Consider the following 23478-nt stretch of genomic DNA (forward strand, 5'->3'; position numbering starts at 1 on the left):
CTATAAAGTTTTGTTAAAAGACATAAAAGAAAACAAATTCTTGATTAGGGCCTTCAACTCTATTTTCTCTATCAATTTTGGTTTGAGAAGTAAAACTATAATCTTAACAAAAAAAAATTTTTTTTAAAGCCTCACTCTATGGCCCCTTTTCCAACTCTGTCTCCCACCTGTACTGAAATCCTCAACAACCTACACATATGAACTCTGTACTTCTATGATTTGTGAATGTCAAAACAAAACTTTCATTCTAACTTTCAAATATAACCTATACAAAAAATATAATTACAAGGCATAACTTGTTTACAAAAGTTGTACCAAAACAATAAGTATAACAGGTGGGGGGGGGGAGCTAGCACTTATTTAAGTGTAACAAATACTTATATAATGCCTATGAAGTATCAGATACTCTTATAAGTGTTTTACATGTATTAATTCAAATGATTCTCACAACAACCTTAAGAGGTGGTACAAAAGATGCTTTCTTTATCTCACTGCCTACAGCATTCTCTGGTCATGAAGTGTGTTCTGTCTGTCCACAGTGGCAAGCTGGAACTGTCAGAGAATTAAATAAACACCCCAGAGCTCCTTGACCTATCAAGAGACACTTATGAAGATGACCCACTGAAGTCTCTCAGAAAGTCCCTAGCAGAGACACCTGTATTCAAAAATAAATATTATCTCCAAATTTTTGAGAGAAAGCAATTTTCAACCTAAAATTCCCAGTCCAATTATCAAGAAAGCATAAGAGAATAAACAATTTTAGAGTATCCAAGGATTCAAACAATTTACCTCCTATACCCCACTTTGCTTAGGCAGGTACTTGAGGAAATAGATCAGAATTACAGGAATAAGACATAAAGGATCCTAGCTGAGAAAACAGATTAAAGCTGCAGAGTAACCTGAAGAGCAGACAGTTCCAACTGGAACAGAAGAATCATTCAATGCAACTCTGAAGATGAAAGAACGTAAGGCTAAGACAAAGGCAGGTAATGCAAAGGGTTGTGTGGGGTGTGTGAGACTGACAGGACGGGGGGAGCCAGGAACTCTGGGAAAAACAAAAACCTATAAAGGAAAAAAAATAAATGTAATCCCAGTTGTGAGCTCAAGGAACTTCAGACTGATCAAAAGAAAGACAGGATCATGAGACAGCAATATTGTGCAACGAACTTTACTGATGTGTCTGGAGAGGGTTGCATGAGAAGGGAAGTCTTCAATGGGAGACCTTCCAGAGGTGGCTGCACAAAGTTACCACCAAAGAAGGGGAAGTGGGCAAGGCAACTTGTAGGAGAGGGGAATCAGAGAGGGGGCTTAGGTTTCTACTCAATGGCAATCGGCAGCAAGCGGGGAGTGTATGGGTCAGAGAGCTCTGAAGGACAGAGTGGTCTGAGGACTTTGAGAGATACAGGATTTGTCTTATCTAAGACTAGCAGGGGTCAGGTACATTTGCCTGGGGGGACATGCAAAGCAGGCTCTAAGTCATTAAAAGTATACCTATTGGGCTATATACAAAGTAACTGCGAGAGAGGAATTTGAGTTTTAGGCTGGTTGGCTCTGAGCTGACAATCCTGGCATGCTGTGAAGAAGTAAACACCACAGGGGCCCATCTTCAGCTCCTAGTACATAGCACTGGTATACCAGAAAGCTCTACACCAATTCTGACACAGGGTTAACAATATGAACAGTATCTCCTGAATTCAATTCTTAGAACAATCCAGCCAAGATGTGAAGAACTTAACCATGGCTACAAAATCCAAGTAAAATCAATTCTTGATATAAAATGCAAAAATAATATAAAAATATAAATGATAGAAGTTGGGACCTAAAAAGAGAAGCACAGCTTGAAGGGAGGGGTAAATATTTTCCTTTTATACAACACCAAGTAGGGAGTAATGAGACTGCCTGTGGAACAAGATGTACTAAAAACCATGATGGAACTACATGACAGCAGAGTGTCCATGTGAACACTTAATACATAATGGAAAAATGGATGGAAGAGTTTAAAATTTACTTCTGCAGGGGCAGGGGGACTAAACATGGGTAAGGAATATTATAGGAGAAAGTTGCTTTTTATTCACAATCTTTTCAGAATCATTTGATTTTCAAATTCATTTTTAATAATTTTTTAAAAATTTTTTATATAAACATATAATGTATTATTAGCCTCAGGAGTACGGGTCTGTGAATCGCCATGTCAAATTCAATTCTATGTACTAACTTCAGAGATGTTTTTTACTAATTAAAAAAAAAAAACAACAACAACAATATCTATAATATTAACTTTGCTTACCAAAAAAATAAGCCAATTTTGGTCTCTCCTTCAAAAACAAGGACTCCTGTTGGAGTTAGTCCCAAGCTATAGTCATTCCCATCTCTAGCCTAATTTAAAGAGAACGAAATGCGTTAGCTTTATTTGCATAAAACAGATTTCCCATGTTCACAGTTCATTTTCACACTGAATTATGTTAACTATATATAGGCTAATATTAATATGCAAAGTGTTTTAAACAATCAGCATACCCAAAACAACGTTCTCAGGGAAACTGATACATGCATTTACTTGACTGTAACACCCATCTTAAAGTATGTCATCACTGAAAATACACTGTGGTATACTTCCACTACAAAGAAAGCTCTTTGCACATTCTGTCCATATTCTATTTAACACTTAAATTACAAATTTTTAAAAAAAGACTGACTTTCAGGAAAAACTTAGTTATTTAAACCAGAAATAACTTAATACGTCTTCTCAAAGTCCTCTCTCAAGCTATAATTTTCAACTTTGCTTCCTAAATTATTTTAATTTTTAAACAGTCTATTCAGTTTAAGTGATACAAGATGATATGAATATGAAGTGAAAGAATTAAAAATGATTTAAAAATCTAAAAATACAGTAATACACCTTAAAAACACACATGTATCTTTTTGGGAGATTTTTGGTTGTTTCTCTTCTTTTTTATAATGACCCTTCATGTGAGATTCTCATATTTAACCTCAATCTTTATAATACATCCCAAGTACCCAGTGCTATACCATCTCCGTGCATTCCCTCATGCTAAAAAATGCCATAGTTATCTTGAATCTTGAAGGAAAAAACTTTTTAAAAAGCATCATAACACAGTTCTTACCTTGACCACATGCATATCAACCCCATACATTTCTAACCACTTGGCTTTATTCAGGTAATTGGTTTCAGCTTGTGCTGGTGTTTGACCTCTGAAATTTAGAAAACAATAATGTTTAAAATAATAATAAATATAAATTTTATACCAAGAACAGAAACAGAAGAAAACAAATATAAAATCAGTGTGGCCATGTTAAAGAAAAGTGTGATTAAATGTCAAATACCTGTATTCCTTCCATTTCTCAAAAATAGCCAGCTCCATCTCTTCAGTCTGAATGGGCACAAACCGGAACTCAGATACAAGTTCAGGACTATGTTCAGCAAGATCATAGTCACCAAGTTCAGCTATAAACATAAATTCCACAAAGTTTTATTTTGTTAAAAAGTTTATTTCTTGCTGAATCTTCCTTCAAAACTCATTTTGTTAATAAAAACTGCTAAAATTAGATTCTTTTCGTAAACTACAAGTAAGTCATTAACACCTGGACCATTCCCAAAAATAAATCTAGCTCAGACTAACAACCTGTCAATGTCTATAAACACAATCACATACTTGTGGTTGGTGGTATATTTTCAAATAAATGGGTTTCTGTTCATTTATTTCATATCTTATAATGCTTAGCTTTTGAAAACTTTCAAGACTTCCTTAGAGAAATACGTTTTGGCCTTGTAATAAATAAACAAAAATACCAGCAACATTTATAAAAAACAATTAGCACTAGGCATCTACTAAGAATCTAATATGCAGAGGAATACCTAAGGTGGTTCAGCTGGTTAAGTATCAGACTCTTGATTTTTTTTGAAAGGTTCTATTTACTTATTTGACAGAAAGAGAGATCACAAGTAGGCAGAGAGGCAGGCAGAGACAGAGAGGGAGAAGCAGGCTCCCTGCTGAGCAGAGAGCCTGATGTGGGGCTTAATCCCAGGACCCTGAGATCATGACCTGAGCCGAAGGCAGAGACTTAACCCACTGAGTCACCCAGGTGCCCCCAGACTCTTGATTTTGACTCAGGTCATAATCTCAGAGTTGTAAGACTAAGCCCCATGTCAGGCTCTGCACTGGGCATAAGCCTGCTTAAGACTCTCTCTCCCTCTCTCCCTTCCCACCCCCAGCTTGTACACATGTTCTCTCTTTAAAAAAAACAAAACAAAACAAAAAGAATCTAATGTGCAGAGAACATGACATCACACACCACTAAAAGATAGTCTCGGGTGCCTGGGGGGCTCAACTGGTTAAGCGTCCAACTCTTTTTTTTTTTTTTAAAGATTTTAATTTATTTATTTAACAGACAGAGAGATATCACAAGTAGGCAGAGCAGCAAACAGTGAGAAGGCGGGGGGGGGGGGGGGTGGGGGTGGGGGGGGGGGGAGGAAGCAGGCTCCCTGCTGAGCAGATAGCCTGATGCGGGGCTCAATTCCAAGACCCTGAGATATGACCTGAGCCAAAGGCAGAGACTTAACTCACTGAGCCACCCAGACGCCCCTAGCATCCACTCTTGATTTCAGCTCAGATAATGATCTCAGGGTCATGGGATCCAGTCCTGGGTCAGTCTTCTTGGTGAGCACATAGTCTGCTTTATCCCTCTCCCTCTGCTCCTCCCCCCATTTGCATGCTCTCTTTTCTCTCTCTCACATAAATAAATAAATCTTAAAAAAAAAAAAAAGGATACAGTCTCTATCCTGGAATTATAAATTGTTAATCCTAAAGAAGTAACTGAGAGAGGGGCATTTGGGTGGCTTAGTAGGTTAAATATCTGCCTTCCATTCAGGTCATGACCCCAGGGTCCTGGGATCTAGCCCAGCAGGAGTCTGCTTCTCCTTCTGCCCCTCCCACCCTGCCGATGCTCGCTCTCTCACAAATAAATGAGATCTTTAAAAAAATGTATTTTAGGGGCGCCTGAGTGGCTCAGTGGGTTAAGCCGCTGCCTTCGGTTCAGGTCATGATCTCAGGGTCCTGGGATTGAGTCCCGCATCGGGCTCTCTGCTCAGCAGGGAGCCTGCTTCCCTCTCTCTCTCTCTCTCTCTGGCTGCCTCTCTGTCTACTTGTGATTTCTCTCTGTCAAATTAATAAATAAAATCTTTTTAAAAAAATGTATTTTAAATTAAAAAAAAAAACCTTCAAGGAAAATTAGTAAAAAAATATTTGGGGAAGGGAGGCAGTAGGAAAAAACCTGGACAATGCACAAACATTTATGTACACCCATCTGTGGTTTTCTCTGAACTGTGGGTTTGGGAAACAGAGTAGGTGATTCTAATTTTCTATGCTTTAGACATTTTTCTTTAAAAGAATATTTTACTCATATTTAAAAGTTAAACTATTTCCACGTTTATTAAAAAAATCCAGCTGTGGGGCGCCTAGGTGGCTCAGTGGGCTAAAGCCTTTGCCTTTGGCTCGGGTCATGATCCCAGGGTCCTGGCATTGAACCCCACGTTGGGCTCTCTGCTCAGCGGAGAGCCTGCTTCCCTTCCTCTCTCTCTGGCTGCCTCTCTGCCTACCTGTGATCTCTGTCTGTCAAATAAATTTTAAAAATTAAAAAAAAAAATCCAGCTGTGTAGGAAGAAATACATAGATCTTGAGTTAAAAATAAAACTGATAATACCTCATCTATTGAACACTGACTCTACACATTAGACATATTAGAAATATATTGTCATCTATTTTCTGCACAACCTTACAAAATATTTATCATGCCAACTTTATTACTGAAGAAACTGCTCTTTTGTCTGGACCATAATTTTTTTTTTCAAGATTTTATTTATTTATTTGACAGAGAGAGATCACAAGTAGGCAGAGAGGCAGGCAGAGAGGGGGAAGCAGGCTCCCTGACGAGGGACTCAATCCCAGGACCCTGAGATCATGACGTGAGCCGAAAGCAGAGGCTTAACCCACTGAGCCACCCAGGCACCCTGGACAATAATGTTTTTTAAAAAACACAAAACAAAATCTGCTACCTAATGTTCAGGATACATACTAAAATGGCAAGGAAAAACTGAAAGTATGAGGAAAAGTTATTAACAAAAATTTTTCTGATAAAATATAAAATCATAAATGAGAAACAAAGAAGTCATTTTATGGAGATGGGAGTAGCACTTCAGCAAATTTACTCTTAAGGGCCTTAAGACAGGATTTGGCAAACTATTAGACACAGGACAAAGAGATATAGAAGATATGATGAAGTATGAAGGAATCATGTAAATAATGGTGCCCTGGATGAAAGAGAAAGCAGGAAAGAGCTTTTGCTCAGGAAAAAAATGTGATAAGTAGAGTTAAGAGATAACAAAATAGAACTACAATGCATTAATCAAACAAAAAGTACTCAGTAAGCACTACTTTGAATAGTGTTTTGTTAAATACACAAAAATGTAGAAAATCACATTTTCAAGAAGCACATACCTTGGCTATCAAGTCAGTTACACAATTGAGACCCAGAAAAAATATATGAGGCCGAAAGTGGCAAAACACATACACTGACAAAGAGAGCTTTTCAGTAGATGAAAGTTTTAGAATTATCAACCTCATACAGGAATTAATAAAATGTAAAAATATGTGCTTTCAAGAAAAAAATGCATGCGATTATACATTTCTGATTATTACAGTGCTAGAGATATAGCATTTCCACGCTAATATCTGACTTTTTGCAGATGAGAAAGCAAATTTTAACTTGTAGACAGACTAGGATAGTAGATGGAGGCAGGTAGATAATTTACACTAGTGGCAAGTTTTTGAAGTACAGAAATTTCTTCTGGTCACCAATCCCTCTATCAACAAGAAAATATGCTTTCTTAAACAGTGGAAGCACAAAATAAGTAAAAATATTAGGTTTACCATAAAAACATAAAAATTTAGTCTTATTATTATCCACATAATTGCAAATAAATACTACTGATCCTAGAAGGATTAGGTATATATATATAATCACTAAAAAAGTATAAATGCCTTAATAATCACTAAATTTTATTTGTATTCTAGTATATACAAATACTCCAATAGAATATTTATTTCTGTTTTGTGAATGAGGACCAAAGTTATAGTTTTCTTAAAATGCCCATTTTTCACACACATACACACACACACACACAAAACCTAAGCTTAACAGTGTATGGTCAGTTTAACAAGGTACAAAACTGAGTTTTTCATTAATCTCATTTACTGGAAAATACTTTTTTTAATTATTAAAATTACCATCAGGAACTTTAACATATGCTCTAAGCATTTCTTCCATAGATTCATTTTTAAGAATAAACCTAAAGAAAGCAAAACATGCAACTATTGCAAAAATTTACTCCTATATCCCTGCATTCTTTTCAAGGAAAAAAAATAGCATTACACTTATTAAATGACCAAGTCGACTGCAGTTTTTGTTTGAAAATAACATACAGATGGAAAGGGAGCAAATAAAATGAAAGGAAGAAACAGAAGGTAATATTCTAAAACAAGTGAAAGTAATAGTTAGAATATTGATACAAGTTTACATAACAACAGCAGTGTTACTTTTCTTGCACATCGTTTTGACTCTTTTAAAATTCTTAACTAAAAATATACCCCAAAAATTATGCTTTATTCTTAACAGTCAACATAAGAATTGCTTACCTTGCAGATTATAAGCTGCCAGCTGAACTGCTGTATCAAAGGGACACTCTAATCTGAGACCAAAACACGAATTTGTTAGATGAGTCAACTTCATAAGTGGAAATAATACACATTTTATGTTGACCATTTCTTTTTCATAATTAACTATGAGTTTATTTTTCAAAATCATTTTCAATTACCTAAAATGTGGTTTACCTTAAATAATACTCACTTTCCACTGAGAATATCTTGTTTTAACTGAAGAACAAATAAATACCTAAGGAAAATAAAAAGCACATATATAACTAACCAGAAAAACCTACTTTGAAAAATAATTCAATTCTTCTAATGTAAGAAGAAACATTCTTAATTATAGAATTTTGTCTGCAATAGACCCTATAAAAGAAAAAAAAGAAAAACAAAACAACAACAAAAAAACGGGGACAATGAGCATCAGGATGGTAGCATGTTCATAATAGCAAGGAACAGAAAAGGCCACAGACTACAGCACAGCCACCTTAAGGATAAAGGTTTTAAGCAAATTTTTGAGAACGAGCTCTGTGATCTCATTTAACTTTACTCTCACAATACATGTCCCCTCATATGTGAAAGGAAATGTGCATGTATGTAACTATGGAGATTAACTATAATCTCACTGGCAGAGTATTCAAGAGGAAACCCTTCTAAAGGGACTCAGCAACTAACTCAGTTTTTACTTAATAAACAATATGTGTGTATTAATCATGAATTTACCACATAGAGTCAGTGAAAAAATATGGAAGACAAAATAAAAGTAATTGTATATAACCTACTTAAAGTTTGTTTAAAACTATTCAAACCAAATCAGGTTCTAATATTTTACATCAGTCAATGGCATTTCAATTGGTAAAGTCAGAAGCCAACTTGAATAAACTTTCAGTGGCCAAAGATAGATCATTCTGAACATCAATAAACACAACATCAATAAATATAATACGACAATATAGTCAACCATACAGTCATGTTTAAAACCCATGAGTTGATAATGATACTTAAAAAAAAAAAGAACTTACTAGTTACCTTTACAGGATGCTAGAGAACCAAGTCTTTATTTGAAAAATTGATAAAGGGAAAAAAAAATTGTACACTTAAAAACACTGTCCTGGAGCACCTGGGTGGCTCACATGGTTAAGCATCTGCCTTTGGGTCAGGTCATGATTTCCAGGTCTTGGGATCGAGCACACTGTCGAGCTCCCAGCTCAGCAGGGAGTCTGCTTCTCCATCTCCCTCTGCCTTTCCCCTTGCTTGTACTCTCTGTCTCTCCCTGTCCCCACCGTCTCTATCTCCGTATCTCTCTCAAATGGATAAATAAAAATTAAAAAAAAAAAACTGTCCTAAAATGAAATTCTATTTTTTTTAAAGATTTTATTTATTTATTTGACAGACAGAGACCATAAGTAGGCAGAGAGGCAGGCAGAGAGGCAGGCGGAGAGAGAGGAGGAAGCAGGCTCCCTGACGAAATGAGAGCCCGATGGGGGACTCCATCCCAGGACCCTAAGATCACGACCTGAGCGAAAGGCAGAGACCCGAGTCACCCAGGCGCCCCTAAGATGAAATTCTATTGTCTGAGGTCTTAACCAAAGAAAGGCAAGAGATTCATTTCATTAGTGGTCTACAAGCTGGAAAGAATTATAAAGACCATCTTCTAGCACCTTTAGCTAGCTGACCAAAACTTCACCCTGTATAGCTCTAGAATGATCTTACCGTGTTAGCTCTTCACGAAGATTATTTGGTTCTGAGGAATAAAATTTAACTCGAAGATGCAGACAATAGGGCGAACCAACTGTGATTAAAAAACAAAAAAACAAACAAAAAAATACTTTAACTTTTTATGTAACTATTCAACAAGTAAGAATTTTCAGTCAGTAAATTTGTTAAAAAAAAAGTCTACTGAAGTAGAGACAAAAGATAACAGGTTACTATGGCAATACTTTGCACACCAAAATATTGTACAGCTTAATTAAAGCCTGACTTACACAAAAAAGATCAATCAGCAGATTTTTAAAATGTACCAACCATCATACAGTACTATCATAATTAGCTGTCCTCCCAAGAATAGAGAGTTCTAGATTAATTCTAACAGTTCTAGACCAAATGCATCAAATAAAAGTTGTTTGTTTGTTTTTTTTTTAAGATTTTATTTACTTGACAGAGAGAGGTCACAAGTAGGCAGAGGAAGGCAGAGAGGGGAGGAAGCAGACTCCCCAATGAGCAGAGAGCCTGATGCAGGGCTCGATGCCAGGACCCTGGGACCATGACCTGAGCCGAAGGCAGAGGCTTAACCCACTGAGCCACCCAGGCACCACCAAATAAAAGGGGTTTTTTTGTTTTTGTTTTTTTCCAAATAAAAGTTTTGACTGTGCAATCTAACAGCCCTAAAAAAAACCTGAGAAGCTATATTTCTTTTGAGTACTGAGTAATGCCTAGGTTATTAACTGCTGATGGCAAGCTTCCCCCTCAATTTCTAATTCATTTCACCTATCTCACTAACTTCTAAATTCTCAGTGGTTCCATTATTTTGTAAAGACAAACGTTGAGATGCTCTGAAACCTCTTATGACAAAGGACAAACGGGATTACAAATCGGACATTGGTATCCCCTGACTATTGCTAGGATAATAATATTTTATGTGAATTGTTTCGCTTCATTACTCTTAATTTTTAAAAGATACATCTTTAAAGTCTCAAAATATTTTATACAGCAGGGCAGATGCCAAACAGGAAAATTCCTTAAAGTTAAGCATCTCATGAGAAGTTAATCTCCTTTGCAAGTTGCAAATCCTCCAAGAAATAAACTATAAAGCACTTGACTCTAGATTACTATTAACCCTATATTAACTTACTGGGTGGATCAAAGTTTCAAATAGAAATTATCTTTAGAAAGTAGAGATGCTAAGAAATTCATCTGAAATATGATCTCTTTATTAGGAATCAGAGCTTCTAATATGTAATTAAATATAATTAAACTCACTTTTTCACAATTTTTTGAACACTTACTTTTTACTTGCTTTTTGATGCTCTTGGTACCATCTAGCCAATGCTGAAAACAAAAGCAAAAATCAGATGTGAAGCAGATGACAGAACTCAACATTTTCATTAATAAAATATTCATCATGCTTCAGTGATCATTAAAAATATCTCACAAAGAGAAAAACAAAAGTGAGAATGAAAATGGGGGAGGATTACCTGCCCCCAATATGTACAGCAAACTTATGACACATAAGCAAAAAGTGACTTAAAACCAGATATAGGACTTTTTTTTTTTTTTTTTAAGATTTTATTTGAGAGAGTAAGCAAGCAAGAGCATGGGGGTAAAGGGGAGGAACAGAGGGCGAGAGACAAGCAGACTCCACATTGAACACAGAGCTCTATGTGGGGCTCAATCCCAGGACCCTGAGATTATGACCTAAACTGAAATCAAGAGCCAGCCAGTCAACCGAGTCACCCAGGTGCCCCTCAGATAAAGGACTTCTTAAAACATTTCCTCTGCTCCCGCACAGTAACAAGGATGACATTTTTAATTCTGCCCTTAGTTTTCATATCCCCCTCCCCAAAAATGACTCTTTAAAAATGCTAAAATTAAAAGGAAAGTATCCTCATATTCCATTGTCTGGTTCATTCTTGTGATAAAAATGTAAGATTTACTAAGAGATCATAACCAAAAATGAGGGGAAATAAAAGTGTCACTTATATTTTACAAAACAGATACTACTCAGAAGTAGTACTCTTTGAAAGAGCCTACACTGTAAGATTAGATCTATCTCATAGCTAAGGTCTCACCTATTAAATAAAGCAATCTTTGCTCCTTTGCTTTACAAATAAAAAATGTTAACATTGTGTCTAGCAGGCTTCTGGTTTCAATACTAATAGCCTTTTGATTTCTGTAACCTTCCCACTATGAAATGTCTGTAACACAAACAGACATTAAGGGGCAATTCCAGAGGCTTCCACAGATAAACCATTCCTAGCTCACTTCTATTAATCCCTTTACAACACCAAAAATCCTAACAGTGGCAGGGTGCACTCACCCAACTAAGATATACATGATTGTGTTCTCTCCAGCATGCTTACAATTCCAAGCACCCTAAAAACGAAAGGAGTGTTCTTGTGCTAACTAGTTCACAGAGCTAAAGAATCCAGTTTCAGAAATCCAGATAGGCAAAGACTGGGTAAACAAGGCTACATTATTAATAGCCTTGTAACTATTTGCAGAGCCTCTTCTCTCCATTCTCTCCCAAGATCTGAAAGTCAAATTCACAGAACTACCAGTGTACAAGCAACGTACCTCTTCATATTGAAATAAGATGCTCAGTTAACATTTCAAAAGGCAATTAAATACTATGCAATATTTTCTCTGGATTCCAAGGGTATAGGCTATTTGGCCATTTCTCATCCTTTTTTTTTTTTTTTTTTTTTTTTTTTTAAAGATTTTATTTTTAAGTAATCTCTACACCCAACGCTGGGCTCAAACTCATAACCCTGAGATCAAGAGCTGTGCGCTTGGGGTGCCTGGGTGGCTCAGCCAAGTGTCTGCCTTCAGCTCAGGTCACGATCTCAAGGTCCTAGAATCGAGCCCCACATCAGGGCTCCCCACTCAATGGATAGTCTGCTTCTCCTTCTCCCTCTGCCTCCTGCCCCCTGCTCAGGCTCTGCCTCTCTCTCTCTCAAATAAATAAAATCTTTTAAAAAAGAAGAAGAGGAGGAGGAGGAAGAGGAAGAGGAGGAAGAAGAGGAGGAGGAGGAGTTACATGCTCTACTGACTGAGCCAGCCAGAAGTTCCCCCCGGCCCTCAGCCACTTCTCCATCTTTTAATAAATTCAGTTGGACACCTACTTTTAAGCCTATTTCAATCTAGCACCTGTTCAGTTTTGGACATCTCTCCAATAGACTCCTAGGCTAGCCAGCAGAAACACAATTCAGTCTATTAGCAGTAAAGAGGTCAACCTAATACAGCAAAAAGTCCATCCAACATAGCCAATGCCAGCACCTCAATATCCAAAACTCCCAAACTTAATTATATTAATACCTACCAAAGCCTGATGCCAATCACATATTGGATAGAAGATAAAATTAGTTTTTATACCCCAGATAGTCTTCTACCCACAAAATGAAACCCAGAAGTTGCTCTATCTTCAGGTTTTATCTACTCTACTGCAATGAATAGATGTCTGCTGGTTGCCTGGGCAATCTCACATGCCTATGGTTAGGGTTACTCCTACACCATAATGAATGCAAATTAACACAACTGTTCCAGGAGGCAATTTAAAGATGCCCTAAAAATAACTGTCTTTGCCCAGAAATGGACCCTCAAGTCTATGGTCAATTAATCTTCAACAAAGCAGGAAATAATGTCCAGTGGAAAAAAGTCTCTTCCCAAATGGTGTTGGGAAAATTGAACCACCACATGCAGAAGAATGGAACTGGACCATCTCCTTACACCACACACAAAAATAAGACTCAAAATGGATGACAGACCTAAATGTAAGGCAGGAATGCATCAAAATCCTTGAGGAGAACACAGGCAGCAACCTCTCTGACCTCAGCCACAGCAACTCCCCCGGCCACACACACATCCCCAAAGGCAAGGGAAGCAAGGGCAAAAATGGATCTCATCAAGATAAAAAGTTTCAGCACAGCAAAAGAAACAGTCAACAAAACCAAAAAACAACAACTGACAGAATGGGAGAATATACTTAAAAAAGATAAAGGGCTAGTACCCAAATCTATAAAGAATTTATCAAATTCATCAAACCCAAAGAACAAATAATCCAATCAAGAAATGGGCAGAAGACAAGAACAGACATTTCTTCAAAGACATCCAAATGGCCAACAGACACATGAAAAAGTGCTCCAAATCACTTGGCATCAGGGAAGTACAAATCAAAACCTCAATGAGATACCACCTCATACCAGTCAGAATGGCTAAAATTCACAAGTCAGGAAATGACAGCTGTTGGTGAGAATGCAGAGAAAGGGGAACCTTTCTACGCTGCTGGTGGGAATGCAAGCTGGTGCAGCAACTCTGGAAACCAGTATGATGTTCCTCAAAAAGTTGAAAACAGAGCTACCCTATGACCCAGCAATTGCACTACTGGGTATTTACCCCAAAGATACAAACCATAGTGATCTGAAGGGGCACATCCACCCCAATGTTTATAGCAACAATGTCCACAATAGCCAAACTATGGAAAGAGCCTAGCTGTCCACTGACGGAAGAATGGATAAAGAAGAGGCAAGATACACACATACACAATATACTTACACACACAATATTTACACACACAACACACACACACACAAGTGCGTGGGGGGGGGAGTAGTATATTATGCAGCTATCAAAAAATGGACTCTTGCCATTTGCAACGAGGTGGATGGAACTAGATGCTATTATGCTAAGTGAAATAAGTCAATCAGAGAAAGGCAATTATCATATGATCTCACTGATACATGGAATTTGAGAGACAAGGCAGAGGATCATAGGGAAAGAGAGGGGAAAAAAATGAAACAGGACGAAACTAGAGAGGGAGACAAACCATAATCTCAGGAAACAGACTGAGGGATGCTAGAGTAGAGGTGGGCAGGAGGGATAGGGTGGCTCAGTTTTGGACACTGGGGAGGTTATGTGCTATGGTGAGCACTGTAAATTGTGTAAGACTGATAAATCATAGACCTGTACCCCTGAAACAAATAAAAAATAAAATACCTGTCTTTGACTCAACAATTCAAAACCTAGAAATAATTATGGATGTGTACAGATTTACTTAAAAGGAATTATGTGAGAGAAAGTTAAGATGATATATATATATATTCAACAAGAATGAACTGGTTAAATAAAGTATTTCAACATGATGAACACCATGCATCAATTAAAAACAAGGAAAGCAAATATTTAAGGATCTGGAAAACTATTTATAAAATATTGTTAAATTTTAAAAAGCAAGTTACAAAATATAATTGTTTTGTCAAAATGTACAAGTGTATATATAAAAACATGCTTTTTTTCTTTTGGATTGAGATTATCTGTAACAAAACAATAACATGTTATCTCTAGGGAGTGGATACTGCTGGTGATATTTTTCTTCTTTGTGCTTTCCTCTATTTTCAACTTACTCTACCAGGAGCACATATTATTTAAAATACTCACAGACCCTTTATTTTAGTATTTTATAAAAATAATTTACTTATATATAGGTTTAATCTAGGAGTAGCATTAAAAAGTATACGGTCTACAGTCCCTCTAGTCCCTGCAATAGGCCACCCCCCAAATACCCAATTTCTATCACCACATGTACCCTCCAACAAGATGTTACTGGTTTCTGACTCCTTTCAGAGTTTCTTCAAACAGAGAAGTAGGAAAAAAAAAAAACGTTTATACATGTTGGTAAAACCTAGGGAACATTAACAATGGACTGAACATCAACAGGCTAACTATAAATTTTGACAGAATAAACTTTGAGGAATGTAAGGATGGAAACAATGTAAGATCACATGCTATTTCAAGAACAATCTATAGTCTTTCTTAGATGGTTATAACTTAAATTTGTTCCTGTTTAAGAACATTTAAGAGCTAGTCTCAAAAATACACAAAAATACACCTTTGGGGCGCCTGGATGGCTCAGGGGGTTAAAGCCTCTGCCTTCAGCTCCCATCCTGATCCCAGAGTGCTGGGATCAAGCCCTGCTTCCTCCATTCTCTCTCTGCCTACTTGTGATCTCTGTCAAATAAGTAAAAATCTTTTTTAAAAATTTTAATTAAAAAAAAATACACCTTTAATCTTTAATTTATACCCTACTATTCTAAGCACATTAAACATAAAATCATGCCAGTGAGATAAAGGATCAGAGTTTTCTTCCAAGCAGGCATTTTATTCTCTTCTTTACCTGCATATAAGAGCTTTAACATCTGCACTCCCTTAAGATGACCCAAACTCAGATAACGCATCAAGCACATTTTAAAGTGAAACTTAGGAGCTGGGGAGTTCTGGTGATGTTCTTCTGGAAGGTCTGAGTTCATGTTTGCATATTCTCAAGTCTGTTTTCTTTCATCTCCTCCACATTCCAAGCCCAGGGACTGGAAAATTCAGAACTCAGAGACAGGCACTGATAGGATTTTCGTCAGTCAGGGTCTTTAGGAGTTGAATTTATATTACATTAGAAAATAAAGGTGAGAGCATGCAGATATAGATTCTTGCATGCCTAGGTAAAACTAATACAGTCCTCTTTCCCCATTATACCTTAAAAAGGAAACAAACTCCCTAATTTCCTAATTTTAAAGTCTGGTTGATAAACTTAGCCATCAAAGGATGTGGGAAGCCATCCTATTGAGCTGGGCATGAAAGAAGAATTATTACCTGCATGTATCTGAAATTATAAATAGTATGTAATCACAAACAAGAGACATAACTAAATCAAACAAAGAATCACCTAGGGAGCTTTCAAAACACTGACATGCAGACACCCCCTCATCCTGGTCCCTAAGCCTGTCTGTAAGCAGCTCTTCAAATAAATGATTCCTGATTTCTAACCACCTACACAGCTCTACTAAAGAAATGCCCTACTACTTTTGCTCAAAGAGCAAAGACTTTAAAACAGAGAAATGTTAACCACCTTTCAAACCAACTACATCTGCAAAAAATATTTCTGCTTTGAAAAGTAAAGGTTTATGCTCTGAATTAAGATCGTTTTAAAGAAAATTTTAAACAATTAACAAAATGTTAAAAAAAAAAACTATGCAATAAAAATGGAGAACCAATATAGTGCATTGCTGTAATCTAACTGAAAACACTTCAATTTAGTCTAAATTCATTATAAATTCTTCCTGGGTGATTACTTTCTTGGTGTTAACAGTCTGTGTTAGAAGACATTTCAAAAGAAGAGTTAGATAAGCCATTAAAATATATTTCCCACTGTGCCTTTCTTCATATTATTAATATGCCCTCTTAAAATTCTTAAAAGTCAAATTCATAATGGAAATGTAGGTGAGGCAGGTTTTATACTCACTCTCCAGAGAGACCATGTAATCTATTTTGGAAATATACCTTTTACAGTTTCTCCTTATTTAACAAATATATGTATGCCTGTGTGTTACAATATGGACATATATTTAACATACACTATTTATTTCTACATATTTTTCACTCCCCACTATTTTATTGAATCCTATTGTTTGTGTTGGGTTCTTAGTTAATGTATAATCCAATCACCTGCCAACAATGGTAATTTTACCTCCTCCTTTCCAGCCTTTAAAATAAAACAACTTTAACTGCATTGCTGGCACTTCTGTTATGAAATTAAATAACACTGGTAGTAATAGGCAAGTTATCATCTTGTCTTTAATAAAAATGCTTCTATCACTCCTCTATTAATCTAGGGTGGTTGTTGTTATTGTTGTCACGGTTAACAATGAGGTATCTGCATAGAAAGAGAGTAAAGTGACTGAGTATTCACCAGGTCTGTTCTCTACACATGCCACCTACACAGGTTGTGCCACATGTCCACTCAGCACCTAAAATGGGAAAAAGTCCGCCTCTAAAGTTGAATAGAGCTACACAGACTAAAAGGTCAATTCCATACTGGCCAAAGTCCATGATGTTTTAGTCCAGGATTTCTGGGGCTAGAAGCTTAAAGGTCCATCAAAATACCACTTGATAAGAATTCTAAAGTGTTGTCTGCACAACCTCAGGTAAGTGAAGGTCAGCAAGACAAACACATCTCACACATTTTGCCTACAGTACCTGAAATAGCTGAACTCTAAAACTGAAAGGAGAATAGCCTCTTTAATGCAATGAGCTTGGATCTACTATCAAATGAAAGGACTGCTGCAGCCTCCAGGTATGCACCTGTTAACACATTTACCCTGTGTTCCACTAGACAATTAAGTGTTTTCTAGCCTTCAGCTTTGGATTTAACTCTCCACTTCCATTTCCATATAGTGTTGTCTTTAAATACCATAAACTTCAACTAATCAAGTTACTTTATTTTCTTTGTGATAAAGATTTCAGTTTCAATCATTTTTTAATGTAGTTTCAATTAAGTATATGCCAAAGCAATAACAAGCATCAATGAAGGGTTAAACTGCTCAGAACTGGCACACAGCACATCAACTCAGATTCCATTGCCAGAAGCAAGACACATAGCGGAGCCTGATAGCAACTGAGCAAGAAAGTACAATCCTCTTAAAACAAAGGCAGGAAACAAGTGGCATGAAAAACCATATATGACAAATTATCTCAATTGATACTGAATCATCCTCCCATTTTTTTTTCAAATATTTTATTTATTTATTTGACAGAGATCACAAGTAGGCGGGGGGGGGGGGGGCGCACACACCAGAAAGCAGGCTCCCTGCTGAGCTGAGAGCCCGTGCAGGACTTGATCCCTGGACCCTGAGATCATGACCTGAGCTGAGGGCAGAGGCTTTAACCCACTGAGCCACCCAGGCGCCTCTCTTTTTCTTTTTTTTAATTAAAGATTTTATTTATTTATTTGACAGAAAGAGACACAGAGAGAGAGGGAACACGAGCAGGGGAGTGGGAGAGGGAGAAGCAGGCTTCCCCCTGAGCAAGCAGCCCAATGTGGGACTCAAACCCAGGACCCCAGGATCATGACCTGAGTCAAAGGCAGATGCTTAATGACTGAGCCACCCAGCTGCCCCTCATCCTTGCATTTCTGAGAATAAACTCAACCTGATCAAAATGTGTTACTTAAACTTTTAATAAGCTGCTGAATACTGTGTGCTGGCAATTTACTTGGGATTTTTACACAGAGAACAAGGGAAGTTTAAACAATATATACAGAACCAATACAAGCTATCAAATCAACTTTTTAAAAAGGCAAAAAAAAAAAAAAAAAAAAACCTGTTAATTTTCCTTCTTTCCCAAGTAAAGGGGAAATGCTATCTTTCTATCTTTTGTTTCCCTTTCCTAAAACATGACAAAAGTGTCTACACTCTAGATAACTCTAAGAAGTTAATGGACCGGAGCACCTGGGTGGCTCAGCTGCTTAAGCACCAACTTTTTTTTTTTTTTTTAAGATTTTATTCATTTATTTGACAGAGAGAGAAAGAGAGAGAGCAAGAGCACACAAGCGTGCATGCACACACAAGCAGGGGACCCGCAGGCAGAGGGAGAAGCAGGCTCCCTGCCTAGCAAGGAACCTGATGCAGGACTCAATCCCAAGACCCTGAGATCATGACCTGAGCCTAAGGCAGATGCTTAAGTGACTGAGCCACCCAGGCATTCCCAATGGCAACTCTTAATTTCGGCTCTTGTCATGATCTCAGGGTCCTAAGATTGAGCCCTGAGTTGGGCTCTGCACTCAGCACCGAATCTGCTTAAGGAAGATTCTTTCCCCTCCTTTCCGTCCCTTACTCCCTCTCAAAATAAATGAAGAACAAAACAGAACAAAACAACCTTGATGGACCAGTTAAAATTCTAAGTTCTAAATATGAAACTTGAAAAACTTCACCAAACAGAGGGCACTAACATAGGCCAGAGAGTTAAATCTTGGCCCTGACACTTAATTTGTTTGGCCCAGACTCTATTTTTCTTTTTTTTTTTTTTTAAGATTTTATTTTTCATTTGACATAGAGAGGGAGACAGACAGACAGACACAGAGAGAGCACAAGCAGGGGGAGCAGCAGAGGAAGAGGGAGAAGTAGGCTCCCTGAGAGGATGCCCAATGTGGGGCTCGATCCCAGGACGCTGAAATCATGACCTAAGCTGAAGGTAGACACTTAATCACTGAGCCACCCAGGCACCCCTATTTTTCTTATTCTTTAAAAAAACTTATTATGAAATATTCACTGGAAGTTACAATGATAATAGTGAGAGGTCCTGTGTCCCATCCCCACCTTCCCCCAATGGTTACATCTAACATTACCATAGTACAAATTAAAACCAGGAAACTGACCTTAGTACTATGTTATATGTCATTTTACTACAAGTCTGGACTTCTGTAACTAGTACCACTATCACTGTAAAGAAATAGTCTATTAACAACAACAAAAAATGCTCACGACTCCTTGATAGTTCACGTGATATAGTAATACACACTCGCCTCCCCCCACCTCCAACTTCCTTAAACCCTAGCAACATTAATATGATCTTCACAATTTTGTCTTTTCAAGAACGCTATGTAAGTGGAATTATACAGTATATGACCTTTTGAGATTGGCTTTTTTCACTCACCATAATGCCCCTGAAATCCATCCAAGTTGTTCTGAGTATCCATAGAATCAATAGGTATTTTTCTATTGTTGAACAGTGCTCACAGTTGATTTAATCAAACAACTACATGACTTTTTTTTTCCCCCCAAGTTTTTTTTCTGTTACAAATATAGCTGCTACAAATAATCATGCACAGGTTTTGTAAGGAAATAAATCTTCACTTCTCTGGGATAAATGTCATGCATACAAATGCTGAATTATATGGTTAATGTATATTTACTATTTTAGGAAACTGACAGATTATTTTCCATAATGGCTGTTAACATTTTTATATTCTTGATACCAATATGAGAGGCCCAGTTTCTCCACATCCTCAGTTAGCAGTTGGAATTGTCACTATTTTTATTTTAGGTATTCTAAAACATGTGTTGTGCTGATGCCTCATCAAGGTCTTAATTTGCATTTCCCTGATACCTACTGATGCCTACCTCTTTTCATGTGTCTACCATCTATATATTCTCTTCAGTTAAATGACTCTTGTCTTCCGTTTTATAACTGTTGAGTTTAGTTCTTTACATATTGAGCTCCTTGTCAGTCTTCTCCCAGTGTATAACCTGGCTTTTTACCCTCTTAACAGAGTCTTTCTCAGAGCAGAAGGTCTGAATCTTGGAGCACCTGGGTGGCACAGTCAGTTGGATGGCCAACTCTTAGTTTCAGCTCAGGTCATGACCTCGGGGTCCTAGGATTGAGCCCCAAGTCAGGCTCTGAGCTCAACAGGGAGTCTGCTTCCCCCTCTCTCTCTGCCTGCCTCTCTGCCACTTGTGATCTGTCAAGTAAATAATAAAGAAAGAAAGAAAGAAAGTTTGATAAGAAAGTCTTGTCAATGTAACTGTACACAAAAGAAAGAAAAAAGAGACAAAGAAAAAAAAGAAAAACTTAATTACACTACCTTAATCAAAGGATCAAAGTATCAGGACACTTGGGGTGTTGGTTAAGTGTCCAACTCTTGATTTTGGCTCAGGTCATTATCTCAAGGTTTTGAGATCAGGCCCCATGTTAGGCTCCACACTGAGCCTGGAGCCTGCTTAAGATATTCTCTCTCAAAGTCAATTATTATATGGTTTCACTTACTTGTGGAACATAAGGAATAACATGGAGGGCATTAGGAGAAGGAAAGGAAAAGTGAAGAAATCAGAGGGGGGAAATGAAGCATGACAGACTGTGGACTCTGAGAAACAAACAGGGTTTTACAGGGGCGGGCGTGGGGGGATTAAGCCTGGTAGTGGTATTAAGGAGGACATGCATTGCATGAAGCACTGGGTGTTATATGTAAACAATGACTCTTGGAACACTACATCAAAAACTAATAATGTATTATATGGTGACTAACATAACACAATAAAAATTTTTTTAAAAAAAGAAAGATATTCTCTCTCATTCTCTCTCTCTCTCTCTCTCTCTCTCTCTCTCTCTGTCTCCCTACCACCAAGGCCCCTCTCCATCCTGTTAAAAAAAAAAAAAAAGAAGATTCAAAGTTAAAAGTTAAGATCACCAGTAATGGGACAAAATAAAATTAAACGTCACTTGACAGAATAAGGAAACACAGCATCACTTCACCTATTTTCCTGCCAAAGTATCTAAGATTAACCTACTTCATGAGGAAACACCAGCCAAACCCAAACTGAGGTACAGCCCATAAAATAACTGACCTGTATCTTCAGAAGGGTGAAAGTCAAGGTAAGACTGAGGGACCACAGTATTCCAAGATGAAGGCAACTGAAGAAATCTAACAACTGAATGTAAAACATGATTCTGAACTAGACCCTTTGGCTAGAAAGGACACTGTACAGACAACTGGAGAATATGAATGGAGTCTGAGGATTAGATGGTGGTAATGTCACAATGTCAACTTCCTGGTTCTGATGGCTGCACTAAGCTATACAGAATATACTTGTGGGAAAAATACACTAAAGAATTCAGGGGCGACGAGACACCTGCAACTATTTCTCAAATGGTTCTACAAAAATATTTATTTACACTGTTCTTACAACTTTTCTGTAAATATGACATTATTTCAACTACACATTAAATGTGTATGTGAACATAAAATGAGCTGGTATAAGCAAAAGTAAACAAGAGCAAACTCAGATTTTACAGATTCACAGGAAGAAAAGTAAGTGCATAATTCCAGTTGTACATATTTCGGAATTATCTGAAATGACCAATAAACTAAACTTTAACACACTGATTTTATATATATAGGCATACATATAATATATTTAAGATTGAAATGTAACACGTAATTCCTTGATCATTTTTCAAGGTTTTTATTTTAATTACAGTATAGTTAACATACAGTGTTATATTAGTTTCAGGTGATATATGGTGATTCAACAATTCTGTACATTACTTAGTGCTTAAGTGTACTCATTAATTCCTATCACCTATTTGCCCACTCACCTCCCCTCCGGTAACCATCAGTTTTGTTCCCTATTAATTTTTTGTTAAAGATTTTATTTATTTGAGAGAGAGAAAGTGAGAAAGAAGGAGACAGATCACAAGCAGGGGCAGGGGGAAAAGGGTAGAAGGAGAAGCAGGCTCCCCACTGAGCAGAGAGCCCTATGCAGGACTCGATCCCAGGAACCTGGGATCCTGACCTGAGCCAAAGGCAGATGCTTAACTGAATGAGCCACACAGGTGCCCTGTTCTCTATAATTAAGAGTCTGTAGGCTTATCTCCTTCTTCCCCTTTGTTCATTTGTTTTGCTTCTTAAATTCCACATATGAGTGAAATAATCAAATGTATTTGTCTTTCTCTGACTTATTTTGCTTTGCGTTAGACCTTCTAGCTCCATCCATGTTGTTGCAAATGGCATAGTATCGTTCTTTTTTATGGGTGAATAATATTCCACTGGAGATATATACCACCTCTTCTTTATCCATTCATCTATCACTGGACATCTAGGCTGCTTCCATAATTTCACTATTGTCAAATTAATGATGCTTCAATAAACACAGAGGTGTATATATCCTCTGAGTGTTTTTGTATTCTTTGGGTAAATACCCAATAGTGCAATTCCTGGATCATAGGGTAGTTCTATTTTTATTTTTTTTGAGGAACCTCTATACTGTTTTCCACAATAACTGCATCAGTTCACATTCCCACTAACAGTATATAAAGTGTTCCTTTTTCTCCACATCCTCACCAACATTTGTTCCTTATTTTTTCCTTTAGCCATTCTGACAGGTCTGACAGGCATCTCATTGTCGGTTTGATTTGCATTTCCCTGATGGTAAGTGAGGATGAGCATCTTTTCATGTGTCTGTTGGTTATCTGGATGTCTTTTTTGCAGAAATGTCTGCTCATATCTTCTGCCCATTTTTTAATTGGATAATTTGTTTTTTTAAGATCTGAGTTGTATAAGTTCTTTATATATTTTAGATACTAACCTTTTATCAGATATGTCATTTGCAAATATATTCTTCCATTCAGTAGGTTACATTTTATTTGCATGTAGTCCCAATAGTTTATTTTTGCTTTTATTTCCCCTAATGCTGCTATGGCTGATGTCAGAAAAACTACT

The 23478-nt window shown here is 37.1% G+C and overlaps 1 protein-coding gene across 9 annotated transcripts in view; it reads right to left on the reverse strand.

The window, feature by feature from the left end:
* Positions 1 to 23478, reverse strand: part of EPB41L5 (erythrocyte membrane protein band 4.1 like 5) — a 139158-nt gene that overhangs the window by 87864 nt on the left and 27816 nt on the right. For all 9 annotated transcript variants that reach the window (XM_059166627.1, XM_059166626.1, XM_059166625.1 and 6 more), the window contains exons 4-10: positions 10727 to 10769; positions 9435 to 9513; positions 7924 to 7968; positions 7713 to 7765; positions 3346 to 3466; positions 3126 to 3213; positions 2288 to 2376 (exon numbers count right to left, since the gene is read on the reverse strand). In XM_059166627.1, coding sequence (XP_059022610.1) covers positions 2288 to 2376; positions 3126 to 3213; positions 3346 to 3466; positions 7713 to 7765; positions 7924 to 7968; positions 9435 to 9513; positions 10727 to 10769 — 518 coding nt within the window. The remainder of the gene's footprint in view (positions 1 to 2287; positions 2377 to 3125; positions 3214 to 3345; positions 3467 to 7712; positions 7766 to 7923; positions 7969 to 9434; positions 9514 to 10726; positions 10770 to 23478) is intronic.

Source organism: Mustela lutreola, chromosome 3 (genome assembly GCF_030435805.1).
Source record: "Mustela lutreola isolate mMusLut2 chromosome 3, mMusLut2.pri, whole genome shotgun sequence".
NCBI classification, from domain to species: domain Eukaryota; kingdom Metazoa; phylum Chordata; class Mammalia; order Carnivora; family Mustelidae; genus Mustela; species Mustela lutreola.